We start from the raw sequence: 19,034 nt of genomic DNA, 5'->3' as shown, positions 1-19,034 counted from the left end.
ACAAAACAGTACATAGCTACAAGATACTAATGTGGAAAATATAGAGCTATAATAAATATACAAATTTGGAAGAACAAGAAAATAATAACACAGTTGTCAAATAAAGTCTATCCAAAGTGTAGAATTATTATTGTACAAACACAGCAAAAAAAAAGTAAAAATGCAGAAGCAAAATAAGAATGTCAGCAAGATAGAAAATAATGAGGCATATATTAAAATGTAATTTTATTTCCACATTTAAAGACTGACATGTTTATTTTAGACTTAATTAATAATTAACCAAGAATAGTTATTTATTTTTAAATATTTACATCTGAATACTCTGTAGGTCAAAATACATTTTAATAAATGAGCAAACAGGAAGCTACTGTCTAATTTTTGTCCAACTTTAAACTTTTAAAATTCAAATTTAATTCAACTCACAACATTAGAATATTATAGAATATTAAATTACCCATGACATCTAAAATATCACTAGAATGGTTTTGCCTGTTTTACATTGAGATCATATACACAATAATAAACGTCAGATACAGATAAGGTTCCTTTTATCGGAATAAAATTACCTTTAGAAAATAACAACCTTTAAGCAGGTATTAAATTTATGTTTTATTAAACCCACATTTCTGTTTTAAGAAACGTTTTCTGTAATTGTCTCATGTAATATTCACATTTTAATGTGATAATAAATGCACATGAACTGTTCAAAACTAATCTAAATGAATAGAAACAAAGGCTGTCAAATTTATGTGTACAATGTGTTTCACAAAGTCAATTTATTTCACTAAATTAAAGGACTTTTCAGTACTATTTTTACTTATCAAATGCGTATATAGAGCATAAATAGATCAGTAAAATTGCTTCTGCAGTGAATTTTCTTTCTCTATATAACAGAAAATGTAATTCCTGGCCAGTATATGGGTTCATTCTCAGTGATGAAGCTTTACGGATCTTATTTTGTCCCACCTGAAGTTTCTCTTTGTTTATTTTTAGGCTGCTGGATTCATATGCCATGCAATCAAACATTTACAAGCTGCTATATGTGGCTTTTCCTCATTGTTTGGTGGCTGCCACAGCAAACGGATTGTTAAAGAGAATCGAAACACAAAGACTGTTTCCCGCCGAGCGAACAGACAGAAGCTTCTTTCTCCTGCAAGAAAACAGGAGAAACAAACGGCCCGACACAACAGACAGACCAGGATTCTGCTGGAAACACGTAACAGATGGAATATTGTGTTTCTGTTTCATAAAAACTGAAATGTGGGTTATTGAAAAAGAACTTTCAATAAAACATTACACTGCTTTATTGTCCTAAATTATTTGCCTCTAACATGTAAAACTCCTAAATGTAAAGTGACGCTAATATTGCACAAAAATGCCATGTAAAATACTATTACTTCTGTATTGAATAATATGCATTCAATACATAATAATTGCTTTAGATGTGTTAATGTTGATCATTTATTGTGGTAGATTCCAGTTGATTTCCAAATATTAGTAAAGATAATCAGGATAAAATAATAAGTATCAGCTGTGTTCATCCTGCCAGAACAGAACATTAGTAAACAATAAGAAGCTGATGCCAGGAAACTGATTTAAAATTCTAATGAAATGACTTGTTTAGCTGACAAATATAAAAACAATAGCAATGCAGCGTGTCATGTAACATGTTGGTGGATCTGCAGACACACACCGTCCCTGCAGAACAAGACAAAGAGGATTCAGTTCAGTTTTCCTGCAGCTGCTTTGACTTGACAGCTCATTTACACACGTGACAGGATTCACTGCTTTGGTTTGTGTGCGTGTGAGCGGGTGTGCGCGTGTATGCGTGTGTGTGTGAAAGCATGAAGCCCAGGTAATAATGTGTGCTTTGCAGCAGAGGAAAACCTGAATTAGCTGCTCGCAGTTGGATTTTACACGTTGTACAGTTTGTCATTTCATGTTTCTGATCAAATAGTTGGAGGATTTCAGACTGTTAATTGTCGTTTGCCTGTAATTAGCTTCTCGCAGTCTCTAAAAAAAAATATTTCTGTTTTTGTCTTAAAGCCGCCTCCTTCTCTCCCTCCATATCTGTGTTTTTTAATTGGCATATAGGGAGGCTTGTTTGTTTTTGTTGTCTGCTGTTTCTTAAATGTGTGTGTTCGTGCTCATGTGGCCCCCGGTGTCCCAACAAGCACTGCGGTAGGTGTTGGGAGGCGCTTTCGGTGGCAACAAACACACAACAACAAAACAACACAGAAAATCTCCACACAGGGATCCACATGACAATGTACACGACAAAGACAGGAATAAGCAACACAAACCTGACACAAAGCGCTCTGGAAGGCACAAAAACACAAAAATATGCACATGCTTTAAAAAAGAAAAAGGAAAAAAAAAAACATACACACGCACACATTCATCGTAAGCAACTGAAGCAACAGTCTCAAACGTTACTTGGCTCTCATATGGCGCCATCTAGTGGCAATGTAAAAAAAGGAAAGAAATAACACCTCTAAAAGCAGCAATTATTTCATGTCGGGAAAAGATGAATTATTTCTGCTTTTGTAATAGTGAATTTCGAGAACAACAAAATACAAAAATAGCCAAGAAATAATAAATACATTTACAAAGATGCCTAGAAATGAATGATTTTAAATTTCTACGTAACCACAGTGACTTCCTGCTGATTTCCTGTTTGCCATGAAGGCACCAGGCAGACAAAGCATCCTGGAAACATATGCAGAGTGGAGCGCAGTCAGAAAGTGATGCAGAGGGAGAGAGGAGGCCGATGGAAGTCACCGGCAACTCAGTGTGTGCATCTTCATCTGCTGTTGTGCAGCATGCAGTGCACAAAAAATGAGTGATTTACCTACAGGTTTTATTATTATTATTATTATTATTATTATTATTATTATTATTATTATTATTTTATTTAATGACTGAAAAACTCTTTTATTGATGTAAATGTTGTGTTGCGTGAACCACTAAAAAATGTGTATCCTAAGTAAACAAAATTAAATGAAGAAAAGACAAAAACTACTCCTGTCTGTAATTACATTATTAAGGAGTCAGAAATAAAATAAATGTAATCATCTTTAGTCTGACTGTTATTGTTGGAGACGGCTTTGTTGAAACTTTCTGAGGAAACGCTTTAAGAATCCTGAGGTTTAATCGAACGTTCTGATATTTAATGATCAGACTGGACATGTACGGCTTTTATTCTTTTTTTTCACACCTACCTAATCTTTGCAGCCATGTAGGGAGTGGCTGCTGGGGTTGTCTGCCTGCAGTGGCTGATGGTCATCATTTGACTGTGAGTTAATGGAGTGTTGGAATACTGTGACCATAGTATTTCATAATTCCATAAACTGATTTAAGTAAAAAAAACAAAAAAAAAGATCTTTGATTTTCCTTTTTGATTCGACCAGGACAAATTTCTTCACCTCTTTCAGTGTTGCCCAGAAAGTAATATTCAGGTTATTGATAGGTTTCTATGAATATGAATACTAGTATTCGTAAAATACTCTTAGAAATTTTGATAAATTTTTAGCCCAACAGCTGAAATAGTCGTGTTGTACCTGCAGGGGGTGACGACGTCAATACCAACCTCAACGCAACACACACACAAAATCAACCTTAGCAGAACTTTAGTAATAAAGTGGCTGTAGAACATCTCTAGATGATGAAAGTGCTTTAAGTTCAGTTCGTTTACCATCCTGCTCTTTTCCTGAGGAGTTAGCAGGAATCCACTGGGTGATGGAGGGTGGCCAGGCGGTGCAGGTGAGCTGACAGGAAGGAGGAAAAGTGTTGCTGTGAAGAACCGTCGAGTCATCCAGGAGAGGATATTGTTGTTAGTATTCCTAATGGTTGCTCTGTTTTTTTTTTCTTTTTTTAAATCGGTGACTTTGAATGGATCATGGCGTAAATAGAGGAAACACAGGTAGTTATTTGAGGGGAAAACATTTTTTTTTAAATCACAGAGGACTTGGAATAAACCTGAGGTAGCAGAGACTGGGAGAGGGTGCAGCAGGTGTAGTCTGCTTGATTTAACCCCCAGAGGTGGAAGCTGCAGCTCAGTGGAAAGGAAAATATCACACAGACAACAACAAACCTCAAACCAGGACAGTTACAGAGTAAAGTCTCTGTTATCTTTAGTTATCGTTGTCTGGTAGTAAAACATTTAGGTGTAAAAAAAGCAGAAACAGAATAAAAATGCAAGAGAACGATTACTCTGACAGAACTCCTACGTTCAGGTTAGCAAAGATGTGACAACACAGTTATGTAGCAATGGGGTGTTTATGAGTGTCTTTATGTAAAAAGATACACTCCTGACCACAATTAACTTTGTTATCATTTTAATTTTGTGACATAAACAAATAAATGAAGTTCAAGATAAAAGTTGCAGCGAAATTAAAACAAACTGCTAAAAAACCCCAAACATTTAAAATGCTCAATTATCACTCATTCCACAAACACATTTTAAGAGTTATAAGCAGCATGTCAACATAGTTTATGATAGTCGTTGTGTTGTCTTTTTTTTAATGTGAAATGAAAGAGTTAAGAGTAAATACTGTTATTTTCCAGTTCAGAAAAACATCCATCCATCCATCCATCCTGTTGCCTGGGAAGAGATGGGTATGAATAAGGAAGAGGGGTGGAGTACACTCTGGACGGATTTGAGTCCCAGATATGAAAAGAGTTTTATAACCATAAAAACAAGTATGACACTGAGCATTTCTTCAAACAGCAAATGAATTCACAGTTATGAATAAAGGCATTTCGAGATTGATTGATCAGTTCACCAAACAAGCATGCACTTTAATAAGCTCTAGTAAACAGCAACTGGCAAAAAAACGAAAAAGAAAAACAGAAATGTAGACCTTAGACACTTTGTCAAACAATTATTTACAGAGCAACTAGTGTTTAGGACTCTACTTGAAAACTCAAAGATCCATCCATCCATCCATCCATCCATCCATCCATCCATCCATCCATCCATCCATCCATCCATCCATCCATCCATCCATCCATCCATCCATCCATCCATCCATCCATCCATCCTTGCGGGGTTGTTGGGGTGGGGTTGGTGGGACAGTGGTGGGAGGGCGGGGGGAGAAGGGGGTACCTGGTGCCTATTTCCCTCACAGAAGATGTGCTAAAATTGTTAGCCTGAGACCCTGGAGGGAAGTCTGATAAGAACACTGACTGATATTTTACAAATCACCTGATGCAGCCACATGAACCCAAAATGAAGGGAGATTGATTGTTCTAGCACAATATTTTTGGCTACTCTTTAGCTGTGGAAATAATTACGATCAGTGGTAAACAAATACTGTGTAAGACTAAAGACTAAAGAAAATAAATTTTTACTCTTCAAACTGTCAACCAGAAAGTGCAACTTTTGATACCAGTTGCTGTGGTTTATTCAATCTATAAATAATTCTGCCATAAATTTCAAAGAACTTAAAACAGTCCTGCCTATTGCAAACATGAAGCTCTTCTTCTCTAAACCATGTTTCTGCCCTCATACTGATGGCAGAAGCACAAATATCTCACAAATATCATTTGTCCATTTATTTTATCTTGCCCTTTGATTTCAAACTGATTGAAACTGAGTGATTATTATTTTGTGTTAGAGTGTTAACTCTGACATCTGAATAACACAAAGCTCTGGTCAGGACACGACTGGTTAAAAGGCCTCCTTTACAGTAACTTCAGTCATTTGTTCAGTTTTAATTTTTCACACCAGCCACCAGAGGGCTCTGTAGATTTTTTCCAACAGATGACTGACAGCAAGTATGTGCCAAACAGAGTCAGGTTGCTTTCAGGTCACAGGAGCAGTCATGTAAATCTAATCTCACATTGTCTGCAGTGAACTCTATTAACTGCACAAAGACAGCAGTGACTCAGTGATGTGCAGTCAGGGTAGACACTAAAGTTTTCTTCAACCTCAAAGCAGCTTTACATTGTAGAATAATCTGAAACAACATAACCTAGAGTTAAAGTCAGTTCAGAGGTTTTTCTGCTCTTAGAGCGCACAATCAGTTGATTTGTTCCTTTGCATCTACCATATTCATATCATATAGATCTGTTGAAGCATGATAAGAGAGTAATGGGAAGGTAGCCTGTTATGCTGCTTTTAGACTGACTCCTATGACGCATGTGTAAGGTTAAAGTTCAAAAAGAGGCACTGTAGATGAAAGCAGCTAAAGTCACTTTCTCTGTTCTTAGATGAAGAAAATGTGATGTCCACATGTCTGGAGAGGCAGCTGAGGCAGTACATCATGACATCATGACATGTAAGACACCAAAAATGACCAAAGAAAATCAATTTGTCAACTTGATGGATCTTAGAATGTATAAATAAACATTTTCATGGTCAAAATTGCTAAATTTACACATTTCCAGGAAGGCAGTGATGAGCCATGGTGGTGCTGTCACACACTCTGACTGACGCAGGCTGGTGACAGCAGAGATTAAAGCTGCAGAATGTGACTTTTATACAAAAGACAAATTAAAATTGTTTACATAAACTGAAACTGTCTCTATGGCTGGGCTCACACTGCAAGCGGTATGGATGAATGAAAAAAAGCAAACAGTTACACAAAAGTATTTCACTGTAAAGATGGTTTGTAGTGTTTTGTTGCAACCTGAAGTGTGAAACAAACTTCAGTGGAGTTTGGAAACAAAATATGTGTATAGATTTATGTCTGGTTGAATGATGTGTGTGCACAGTTGATTGTAAGGTACGCTCCACCATTAGTATCCGTGTTTACTTCAGCTTACACTGACTATGTCTTCTTCTTTATGGCAAAACTCTGAGCACGCTCACTGCATGCATGACCTTGGGCCCTCTACTGTGCACGCTGTACACTGTCAGGTCATTTTGCAGTTCACACAGGGGTCACAGATAAATCACATAATATTTGGAAATGTGAACGACCACACAAAAGTACTCTGATTTAACAAGCACATCAGACTGAGGGAGAGCAACGGTCTCACAATTGGTATTAGCTGTTTATCTTTAACATGGCCACTGAAAAATATTTCTTTGGTTTTGTTGTCTTTCAGAGTTGGACTTGCTGTCCACTGGATTGTTGTAATACTGGATTAACTAGACTAGTCACACCTGTAATACTTTACATCAGGGCTTTCCAAAGTGTAGTGAAAACATCTATGAATGGAACATCAAGTATAGCAACAGAAATAATAGCAACAATGTAGTTATTGGTGATGGGAATTTGGAGGTTGTCGATTTGCCCTCTAACAGGCAACTGGTGCCCCTGTACTTTGAAAACTCCTGATTAGGTTATTGCATATTGTCCCGGGGAGATAGAGATCTCCTGGATGAGTTGGCGGTGCTCTTGGAGGTGTTTTCTCTGTGCATATTGTCTCTGACTGTAGTCCGCTGGAGTCACAAAGCCTTAGGGTGTTTTCACACCTGCAGTCTGGTAAACTTGATTGGGGACCAAAATTGGTGCATTTGTTCCATTTCCAGCTGGTGTGGTTCGCTTTCACACTGCACTGTGTCAAACCAACTAAACCCTTTGAAAATCCTGTTCACCTCCTCGCCTGTGGTGGCGCTGCACCAATAACCACTGAAGGAAATCTTATGAAGAAGACACTGAGCACAACGTGCTTGTTCAGGAAATGTAAACCACAATGGAGTGGCATCAGATTTTGGTGTTTGTAGTATTTCTCTTTAACGCTAGACTTGCGTTTGTTTTGGTTGTCTTTACCCAGAATGCCATGTGCTATTGTCTGCTTCTTTCGACATCCACATATGCATTCAAACCTCACCAGAGTTTCCTTCAACTGAGTCAAAGCTTCGATAGAGTTTGCATTTTTGGTCCGCATCAGTTTTATTATGCATTCACACCTACGCAAATGAACCAGACTTTCTAAACAAGACTGGAGTTTGATTAAAGCGGACTGAACAGGACTGGTGTGAACGCGCCCTTAGAAATAGTTTGGGAACCTGGACTGGAAAAAACCCCAAAAACCAATAAGTATGTTTGATCTGTTCTTGAATATGTTCAGATCATGGCAGGATGGGTTGCATCTTAAGACCACAGGAGGGTTAACAAAAAAATAAATAAAAAATAGCTCACAGAACATTTAAGAGTGACAATAAACAGAAATCTGTAAGGGAGATTTGTTTTTCAGTCTGATATGTTGAGAAGCTTGAGGTCAAGTACTTCCTATTTCTTATTCATTTCTCCATCTCTGTTACTGTTAACTGGAAAGATATAAAGAATGTATAACTTATAATTTTTATTTTGAGTTTACTCAAACCCAATCATGAGACCTTCAATTCTAATGAGCTGACTCCTTCAAAGGGTCACAGCTAATTGGAACCTGAACTTTTTATGAGCCATGGGGGGAAACCAGAAACAGAAGCATGCTAATGCTTAAAATTATCATCTCTAATAAGAGCAACATGTATGTTTTAGGAATGTAGGCAGAAGCATTCCTAGCATTTTCCTGTGAGAAAAGCCACTGGAAAGACATGCAAACAGAAAGCCTCCAGTCAGTGTTTTAACAGGAACAGGAACATTTAACTTGGAGGTGACAGCGCACACCGCCAATGTGCAGATTAGTAAACCTGTAGCTGTTTTCACAGAAAAGAAGCCGATTTGAATGAAATGAAATGTAATACCTGCTTGAAAAATATTTGTAAATGTTCAATACTCCAGAAAAAGTTCAAACTTCCTTTTTCTGGTTTGTGTTACTTTGTGACGCTGTCCTCAGAGTTCACTGACCCTCTCACTGAGGGTCTCCAGCTCCTCCTCCTGCTCATGGTAGCGCTCCATCCCTGGATCAACATCGTTCACAGGACCATTCATGACATTCGAGGGGTAGTCAAGGCCGCTGAGCTGAGCGTGATGGAGCCAACGAAGGTCATCGCTCTCGTGGGTGATGTACCGCTCGTTCATTCGACCCTCTAAAGTCCTCAGGTCCAGCCACATCTGATAATCCTAGAGAGAAATCACAAACACACCTTAAGATTAAATGATTTAAAACTAATTTGATCTTTTGTCATAGTGCAATTAAAATATCAATGGGTGTAAAAAAAAAATCTATATTTTTGTGTATTAGAGGAAATAGTAGTGAATGTGATGAGACGGAAAGATGAAGTATGCACTCTGAAGAATTTCGGTAAACATTCAATGGATAGAGTCTGCTCACTGTTTTTATTTTGTTGTTGTTAATATTAGAGAGGAAGATGAGTTCATTTCATACAAATAAAGTTGTTCAGCTTAAAGTGTCATTTCTACACTTTGTGAGTTAGAAATAAATGTTTTGGAATGTCAAAGGAAAAAAACCACAACAATAAAGTCATAACTACCACATAACAGGCCTGCCAGACTATCTGGGCTATCTGGTATGTTGTTTTGTGGTTTTAGGTAAGAGGTTGTTAGTTACGAGGTCTCAGTTCAAGATGAGCTGACTCATTGGTCTTTTCTCCCTTTTTTAAAGCAGTCAGAGTTTTCACTTTGTAGCAGAAATACTATGTGACTTCTATCAAAAAAATATGTTTACATACTTATTAAAACTGCCTCCTGGTGTTTTACTTTGAATATGACATGAACTGTTTTCATGTAAAAGCGTAATGGTCTAATTTTCTATAACATACCTAAAAAAATTACATCACATTCTCAACTGCATAATTTTTTATAAACATCAAATTGAAATAAATAAAGAAAACACTAACACAATTCTGCAATCCTTATGAAAATGGGTCGGCAGGTAAAAGAGAAACAAACTGTCCACTAGTTGATCATGTTAGCAGAGCAGCTCTTCTTCTGTTCATTGAAAACTGGACATGTTATTATAAAAATTTGTTTCATAAAAGCTTTGCTTAGTGTGTTGTAAACTCAGTGTAGGACCAAGGTAAGATGAAACATTTATTTTACAGTTCGGCTATTTTGTTTTGAAGTTTTTAATTGGACAATTTGAAACAATATAGCATGATACATATAATTAAACTCACCCATAAACACACAGTAACGAAAAATACAGAACAATAACAACCCGATCCATTTTTTATTTTTTGTTAAATGATCACTGTGTTTCCTACCTGTAACCAGGGGTGACTGAGAGTCTTGTCCACACTGTACCTCTTCCTCATCTTCACCTGCAGGAGGTTGTTGATCAGGTCGATTGCTGCAAGGAGGAGAAGTAAACAACAGAACCAGTAAAGAAAGTAAAGAGGGTTGTCAGTTTTTTGTTTTTCTGTCTCCAGCTGAAGTGCCTTCCTTCACAGTGTCGAATAAGAAGTTCATTTACAAAGCAAGACAAACAAGCTTCAGTCTTTATTATCAAGAATTGGTAAATCCAGAGCAAGAGAACAATTGTTTGCACGTTTTCCAGTGATTGTAAAGTTCCTGTTTCACATGTTTTGCTTTGCATTGAAACCCTTTAGAAAGAAAATGAACTTAGATAATAATAGAGCATACACAAGCTTGATTGACATCTCTAACACCCTCCTCCTGACTCTGATTGGTTGTTCCTGACCAGAAGCAGTGTATTCCTGAAGATGGCAGTAGAACTACAGGGAGGGGGGGGGGGCTTGACCTTTTTCATAAGTTATCTTTCTCATCATATACTGTCATCACATACTGACAGTTTTAAAGTGTCACTGATACGATAAAATTACCGACATGATTTAAAAAGATCAACTACTGCGGTTTCTTTCTGTGTACACAGAAGCTTTTAATAAATATTTCTCACAGAATACTATAAATGCAGAGTGTTGCTGTTTTGTCTGTGGGAACTGAGTCAAACGCCGGTGCCATGTTGTGACATAATCAGGGTAAGTCAAACCTTAAACAACTAAGGCTCAATACACAAGAAAGTTGTGAGGATTTTGGCACAGATTTGAGAGATTTATCTGCAATTTGGAGGAAGAAGCTCAGATGGAGCGATGAAGAAGATGGAGCTGCTTCTACTGAAGGACTGCAACAATGTTTATTGAGGCTTGTTGTTCAGGAAACAACGATGACTCCAATGTTTCCGGGGAGGAAAGATCCGACAGTGGAGGCTCAGAGCTGATTATCTGTCGCCTCCAAATCACTGAATGCCAATTTGTTCATAATTATTACTCTTCTTTTATTCTGAGGTTTCTATATTTATGACAAGAAACTTTTTGAAAGTGTTTTCTTCTTGAATTTGATGGTTAAATGATTTATTTCGGATTTTTTAGCAGGTCTTTTACAGTCGAAAGATTGAGTAAATGCTGAAACTTATACCCATAATGAAATCCTGACTAATTTAATAGGCTCTGCATGCAGGTAACTTTTATTTCATTTAATTATACAAAAGTTTTACTTTCACCTTCTTTTATTTCCGTCTATAAGTTGTAATGTTGTGTGGGCAGGAGTCTTTCTTTAACCTGATATTTGGGCATGCAGATCTATTGTTCGAAGACTTTCTCCTGACATTTAATCTGGAGCAGCTTTGCCTGCATTTACTTCTAAGCAGCACCTTAAGTCACTCTGTCAGGATGAGGGGGAGGATGGAGAAGTGCTCGGGGTTTCTGGCTGAGGAGCGAGTGAGTCACTGATAAAACAGTCTCAGTGTCAACTTGACAACTTCAGTTAACAAACAGCGTGGACACATGTAGAGACATCGACATGAGTCACCGAGCTGCCCGGAGAGGCTGCAGCAGACTTTACAGACATGGTGAACAATAGCAGGCCGAGGCTGGATTAGTTAGCTGTAAAGTATGTCCAAGAACATGACTGTAGTTCTTTTTCTCTTTCGGTAGTCTGCTAGCTTGTTGCTATAACAACTGGTTATATTTGTTGAAACTGTCACTTTGTCGTGACAGTTAATCTGTGGAAAAAAATTGAGCTCCTCTGTGTATTCCAAGTGCTAAGAGAAACAACCAATCAGAGCCAGGAGGCAGGTTGTAGCGCTGCCAATCACCCTCTGTGTGGAGCTGCTCATCCCGCTCTCCTCTTTCCCTACTTGCTCTCTGCTGCCCTGCAGCTAGCAAAGCATGTTGTGAATGCTAAGACTAGTTAGCATAGCCCATGTTGGTGGCAGATAAACGGTTTTCCTGTGATGATGAGTTGTTTCTCCTCCATTGACACATTTAGAGTAGATGAGAGCGATTTACAGTGCTAAGCCCCTCCTACTGGCTCTGATGGGTTGTTTTTGGTGGGCATGGTTAGTTTCTTCAGACTGCTATAGCAGGTCAGAGGTGAGGTGAAGGAGATCCATCTTTTCACAGATTATCTGTCTCATAACAAACTGTTATAATATCATGACAGTTTCAATAAATATGTAAAAAACATGTTTTATAAAAGTTACATTCTTCAGCTTTTATTCTGATGTTGTGTCACCTTTCTTCCAGACCTGGTTCCAGTGAGCTCAGGTTTTGTTTTCTTTTTCTTTCCTTTTTTTTTTTTTATACTGAAAATTTATGGAAAATAAATTGTGGTAGGGTGAACCTGACGTCCAGTCTAAACCACTAGAGGTTCTGCAGAATCACATACCTTCCTGGGAGACTTTCTTCCACGGATGTGGAGGGTACATGAAGGCAGCATTCTGGATTTGATCATTAATATCTTCATCTTCATTGAAAGGGAATGTCCCACTTAAACTGCAGATATACAATATAGTTATAATGCAAAATATTGTTATGATGAGAAATATATTCTTTCTGTAGATATGTATCTTTCTCTATCCAAACATGAATTCGACCATTGATCATGAGTCATTTTTCTATTTTTCTAGTCTACCTGACGTAAATGATGACTCCCACCGACCACATATCCAGAGAACGATTGTAACCTTTGTTTCTCAGGACTTCAGGAGCAAGGTATGCTGGTGTGCCAACCACTGAGCGCCGGAAGGACTTCTCACCAATGATCCGAGCAAATCCAAAGTCACAAAGTTTTACCTGCAGCAGCACAAATGAGAGGAGGGTGGTCCAACAAACCCACACTGCTCAGCAATTCCCTTCCCTGCTGGCAAGTGACTGGGCATAATGGGTGTTTCCCAGTCTCTGTCCCAAACACAGTGGAATGACATGAAGCCTGGGCTTCTGGACTAGTTTCCATATGCACATAAAGTATTTATTTAAATAAATAAATACAAACTTGATGAAGAGGTTGGTTTTCTGGCACTGACCTGGTTTTAGAAAAAATTCTTAGACTTTCAGAAATGTTAGCAGGATGTTATTCGGTGTAGCTATTGTGAAAGAAACATTCAGTTAAAAGAGGACAAGAAGCATTTCCTCTCAACATTTTACAATATATGCCTCTGTTTTCATGAGTCCTTTAAATAAGAAGGATTTCTTTCACAGGAAACATGGGGACCATACCTAATGGTTTGGCATTAGTAATAATGCCAAACCACAACAAGAAGACTACACTAGACTACACTATATAGCTATGAACCATCTATATCTAAACTTGTAAAACAAAGATAGTGGATTGGTGTTATTTATTGTTGCCTTCAGGCATTTTCCATGTCATCATTCATATTAAGACTATAAAACTGTATTTAATATAGCTAATTTAGTTAAAGTTAAATGCAGCTCAGCCATAATTTGTACTCATATATGGACACAGATTACCTGAGGAAAAGAGTCTGCAGAAGCCAGAAGCACATTTTCTGGCTTCAGATCACAGTGGACGATGTTCTTGAAGTGGAGATGCCGCAGAGCCACCAGGATCTGATGAAGAAACAGAACACAGAGAAAGAACATCACAAGAACCAGCTGGGAGACTCTGAGGAAACTCCAGAACCAGAGCCATCTCAACTGGCTTTTCTGTTTGCTTTATTTTTGCATCGGATTCACAAAGAAGATTGTATCCATAAAATTCTGAAATCCTGTCCACAGAGGCTTTAACTGTGAACATCTTCTCTGCTTATATGTTGTGTGACGACTGACAAAAGGCAGACTTTCTAACATTTTTCTGTTCCAAATAAACTTGATGGAGAAAACAAAGTCAAATAATCTAATGTGTGACAGATTATTGTAAATAATCAATCATTTTTATTCTTAGTCAGGATAATGTGGCTTTCAGACCAAATGTTGCCAAAACTCCCCCAGAAATCTGCAGGAGCTAAAAAGGAGGAGGACATTGTGACAGCGCACAATGCAGACAGCAGAGAGGGCGTCGTGGAAAAGCTGTTTCCACACTGACTGTTTGCCTTTTGCTCTATCAGGAGCATTATGATACCTGCCTCTATTGGCTGTGAGCATCAGTGCACCACAGACAGATTTCAACACTTTCAACGTGTGCTAGCTCCACCTTGCTGCATGAACCGCCTGTATCAATAACGATTGGTTCAGAGAGCTCAGTGGAGTCTGTGCTGCTTTCAGGCTGAAAGGCTCATAGCACATCTTCGGTCTGTTTGTATTGGAAATACTCAAGAAATGCTCCTGTTGATTTGTGGATTTTCTAATACTGAAGTTGAAATGACTGTCTTTATTTCATAAAGTTTAGTTAAGTAACTATAAGCTCATGACTATGGGTAATGCTGATTACAGTAAAGTATTACCTGTGTGACTAGGAACTTGGTGATTCTCTCTGGTAACCGACCTTTCTCACTGGACAGGATCATCTCAAGCATGTCTCCATGGAGTTTCTCCATCACCACAAACACTCGCTCTGGTGTCTCAAACATACACTCTAAGTTGACCACGCCTGGGTGGTGCAAACTCTGACGGAAAAGAAGACAAATTAGATTCATCTCCACTTGGGCATTAACAATCATCACTGTTTCACCTTCCAATGAGAGTTTATACCAATAGTTTCTTCACCATACATATTTATGAAACAGTAATAATGCATGATGGAATGGGAAAGTGCCCTGGGTTTTTGGAACTCGCACCAAACTTCCATAGAAACGTTTTGTTGGCTCCTAGTCATTTTGGCGATTTATGCAGCAATTAGTCTTGTTTGTATTGGCTGCTGATCCACAATGCTCTAAGTCTGAATTTGAAACAGGGCCGAGTATTCTGATGAACAGGCCAATAACAGGATCCCATCATGCTCACACTGACCGGCAGCGCATAAAGAAAGTTGACTGAACGTCAATTTTTAGATGACAGATGCTGTGATCTATGGTAGGGCTGGTTTATAAAACAATATTGAGCAACGGAAAATATGTCAGATAGATTGTTGACAATATCATTGAACTCAGATCTAGAACCACAGCATTCTGGGGCATGTAGGCAGAGGAAATGCTTTAATCGCTCAACCTCTCACTGCCAGCTAATGGTTGGCATCAACTAACTCACTCTTTGGTAAGCTAGCAAAACCTGCTGAGTGTCATGAGCACTACCAGTTTCATGATGTGCCGTCATGCTTCAGCATGTTTAACTCCTTAGTGGACTATGTGTTTTCAAAGTGGATGTCCACCAGAAATGCAAAAGTAAGTTTCTAAGACTGCGTGTGCTCACTGACATGTAAGGGAAGCTGCTCAGCAGGAAACTGCAGTCACATTGAACTGGTGTTCAGCACAAACTTTCAACATTTGTTGAGAGTTTGTGCTAACAAAGCATGCCAAAGCATCCTGTGGCAGACACAGCATGACAGCCACAGTCTGTGCAGCACCAACAGTTGTGCAGTGGCTGCCCTGGTGGAGACAGAGCTAGACGCCCAACCAGTTCATCAAGCCTGCTAGTTTCCCTGCAGATTGTGGGAAATGAAGAAATGTAGAATGAGAAATATTGGCAGACCTCAGGTAGCAGTGGGCAGCGTGTGTGGAGTCTGTGGAGTTCACATAATACAGACAGCTTAGGAGGAAAGTGTGAATAAAAGAAGAGAAGTCACCACCACCAGTTTGGCAGTATTTATGAAATGCTTATATCATGATATGTTTTTCAGCCATATCACTCAACCCTGCTCTGTGGGTCCTGTGCCTTCTTTGGTTTCACCAAAAAAGATCTTATCATGCAACTGCAACAAAAGAACCACATGTCAGTAAATGCTGCACCATGCTGTGGCCCTTCCCACACAAGTCATGGTAGGTTGGCATCTTCTGCTCTTTGGGTCAGGGCTCCCAGTTTGGAGAAATGCACAATAGTTACAGTGGAACTTTATGTGCTATTTATAAAGCACATAAATTTGAATTTGCTGGTTGCTGGGAGACCAATGAAAGATTTAAATCTTAAGAGTGTGTTTTAATTGAAATATTTACCTGTCAAATAAAGGACCCAGCATTTTATTTACTATTGATAAACTAAACAGGAGAAGAAATTGGAGGAAAAAGATATGCAGGTGTTTCTTTTACTCCTTTCCATTTATGCATCATCCTCAGTTATTGCTGCCATCACCTTTATGTTCTGTTCTTTTTCCTCTAAAGGCCAGGTGTTGCTGTGTTTGACCGAGTCTCCTTCCTTCACAAAGATATTGAAGGAGCTACTTCTTTATATATCGCCAGACCGCTAAAGCTAATGAAGACACATTTTGACCACATTTTACCAGGGCAGATGTTAGTGTCAGGTCTGAACAGCCATCATGTGTTTGTGAGGTTACCTGCAGGATGGCCACCTCATTGCGCAGCTGGCTCTCCTGCTTAGTAGGGAATCGAAGTTTATCAATTATTTTGATGGCAACATCTCGACCAGACTTCCGATGTTTACCTACAACAAACATAACAATAACGTTTGGAAACATTTAAACAGAAATTAAGCACTTTTGTTGGCTAATACTGGGAGTGCAGAAATATAGCATATATTTGAGAAGGTTACAGTGACACCAGAGGAGATTTTAGTTTTAGACCTTCAGGGATTCTCAGCAAGTAATTGATATGAGCTCTTTATTGAAATATCGGCTAAACAATGTTTCACATCGCTGTATTATCTTTTGAGAGATGCCTGTCTCTTTTCCAATCAAAAACAAACTTTATGGTTGAATGAAATATTTAAAAATTTAACATCAACATATGATAATAGTTTAAGGAAAATACTCACATACATTTCTAAAGGTGAGATAATGTTCAGTCATATACAACATGGGCTCTAGGCATTTCACTTTTAGTTTCTACAGGTCAAACAGATACAGTTAGTTAGACAACCAAAAAAACAAAAACAAAAAATAATTCAGTGTTTGTCGGATCATGGAAAGGACTTTGTTAGGTGAATTGTTTCTCCTGTTTCAAAAGGTGACATCAAAGTTCTAAATCATTTTTATGTTACCAGGGAAACAATTTTGTCCTGCTATCAAGGATAAAATCAGATTTCACTACATGAGTAGGTGGCATTAAACAGGGTAGGTTAGTCACCTGTCTAGCCTACAGACTGTGATAATAGCTAATTCGTGCCAATAACCTGCCCACATTAAGCACTATGAACACCCAACATGGGCAACACTTAACACAGGGGTGGACAATTCATTTAGCATTTTATATTATAGCACTCTAAGATCCAGTGTTGTAATGTTACAAAATCTTTTTTTTGTTTGCCACCGAGACTGAGAGACTGAACCTTATTGTTCAGTCGAATGCTTATGGTAAGAAATTTGGAATTAAATTCAGAATATGGCCACAACGTAAAAAACCTTGACTGAGCAAGATCTCTGGACCAGAATAATCAAAAAGAAGCAAAACATATTTTTCAATTTTGGAGTAATTATTACAATGTCAGTTGGTGCAACACTTGAGAAATGGAGCATGTTTTATGTGTTGTAATATTACAGAGTTGGGACAGCATGGCAGTCCATGCTGCGCTGAAAGTGCACAAAGTTCAGTGCGGTCTAAATAGATATATTGTACAATCATGTTCCCTACATCCTGATGATTATCAGATAATCAGAGCCCAATGCTCAGTGTCCTAAATTTATATTTACAATTTCAAATAATACATGAGAGGCCAGCAACCCCCCTTGGGCTTCTAAGTGTGGGTGAGAACTGGCGTATCTGGTATCATGATGTGTGAGTTTGATGTGAACCATGGTAACATGTCTACCAATGATATTTATAATTTGTCTCATGATAATCAATCAATGAGGCAAATGAAACATTCAGTTGTTCAGTTGTTATTCAGACAATTGCTATCAATAACTTATGCAAAATTCTGACATATAATGCACCCATTGTTGTGATATCACATTTTCAAAAAATATAAAAAAAACCTCTGAAAACATCATGTTTTCTCCTCCAAATTCATTTAGATCTGACAGAAAATCCAACCCGACTCAGCCTTGATTAACCTGATTAAGTGACTCTAATTAGACTTTTGAGTGAAGTTAACCTGACATATTGTTGGAACCTGATAGTTTAACTTAAAGACCTCTTCTCTCTGCTGGCCAAACCGTCCTGTTTTTAGCTAAACATCCTCCAGCTCCATTTTGTCACTTACTGTAATCGCAGGGTGAGTCAAGTGCAAATTTTCTGGGATGTGAGATTGTTAGGAGGGCAGAGCCGCGTTGCATGCACATCACTACACTTGTTACAGTAGGATATTTTTTTTCTTTCTGTCTTTCGCTCTGCATTTCTTGCTTTTTTTTGTTTCCTTTTTCTTTCTGTCTTTCTTTTTCACTGAAAGCTTCACATTCATACAGACAGCTAACTTCCAAAAAAACACAGTATACAGCATGTCAAGTATATTTTGGTATTGTTTAAACAGTTGATTTTTAATACATTTAATCATTTAAACTGCTCTAATAATTTTACAAACAGCTATAACAGAACGAGATCCAAACAAATTTGATTAAGCTACTTCTTTGCAGTGGAAACAATTACTTGAAATATACACCTTAAATAATAACAGCAAGGGTTTGGATGAACGTGTAACTCACCTCCGTAAACAATACCAAACTGTCCAGAGCCAAGAACTTCATCTGGAAAAATCTGATAAACTGAATTGATGTCCTGGAGAAAAAAGTTTGAATTCTAGATCAGTAGCAGATGGGATAACATTAAAGTGTTGATTAAACTAAATTTTTTTTTAAATCAATTTAATCTATGTATGTACTGCAAAAGCAATAAAAAAACATAAATGAGAGATTTTAATATTGGTAAATTTGTTAATATAATATTAACAGTAACTCTCAATAATGATCAATGAGTATCAATAACAGAATAAT

The 19,034-nt window shown here is 37.9% G+C and overlaps 1 protein-coding gene across 2 annotated transcripts in view; it reads right to left on the bottom strand.

Annotated features, from left to right (window-relative positions):
* Nucleotides 1-4,196: 4,196 nt before the first annotated feature.
* Nucleotides 4,197-19,034, bottom strand: part of prkd1 (protein kinase D1) — a 36,151-nt gene continuing 21,313 nt past the window's right edge. Inside the window, exons 11-19 of one of the 2 annotated variants that reach the window (XM_044142668.1) lie at nt 18,747-18,819; nt 18,308-18,517; nt 16,485-16,591; nt 14,503-14,664; nt 13,571-13,669; nt 12,732-12,892; nt 12,486-12,592; nt 10,064-10,149; nt 4,197-8,960 (exon numbers count right to left, since the gene is read on the bottom strand). In XM_044142668.1, coding sequence (XP_043998603.1) covers nt 8,730-8,960; nt 10,064-10,149; nt 12,486-12,592; nt 12,732-12,892; nt 13,571-13,669; nt 14,503-14,664; nt 16,485-16,591; nt 18,308-18,517; nt 18,747-18,819 — 1,236 coding nt within the window. In that variant the 3' untranslated portion in view covers nt 4,197-8,729. The remainder of the gene's footprint in view (nt 8,961-10,063; nt 10,150-12,485; nt 12,593-12,731; nt 12,893-13,570; nt 13,670-14,502; nt 14,665-16,484; nt 16,592-18,307; nt 18,518-18,746; nt 18,820-19,034) is intronic. The other variant, XM_044142667.1, reaches the window with a different exon arrangement.

The sequence above is a fragment of the Gambusia affinis genome, linkage group LG16 (genome assembly GCF_019740435.1).
Source record: "Gambusia affinis linkage group LG16, SWU_Gaff_1.0, whole genome shotgun sequence".
Taxonomy (NCBI): domain Eukaryota; kingdom Metazoa; phylum Chordata; class Actinopteri; order Cyprinodontiformes; family Poeciliidae; genus Gambusia; species Gambusia affinis.
The sequence above is the reverse complement of the archived record's forward strand: the minus strand, read 5'-3'. Positions and strand labels throughout refer to the sequence as shown.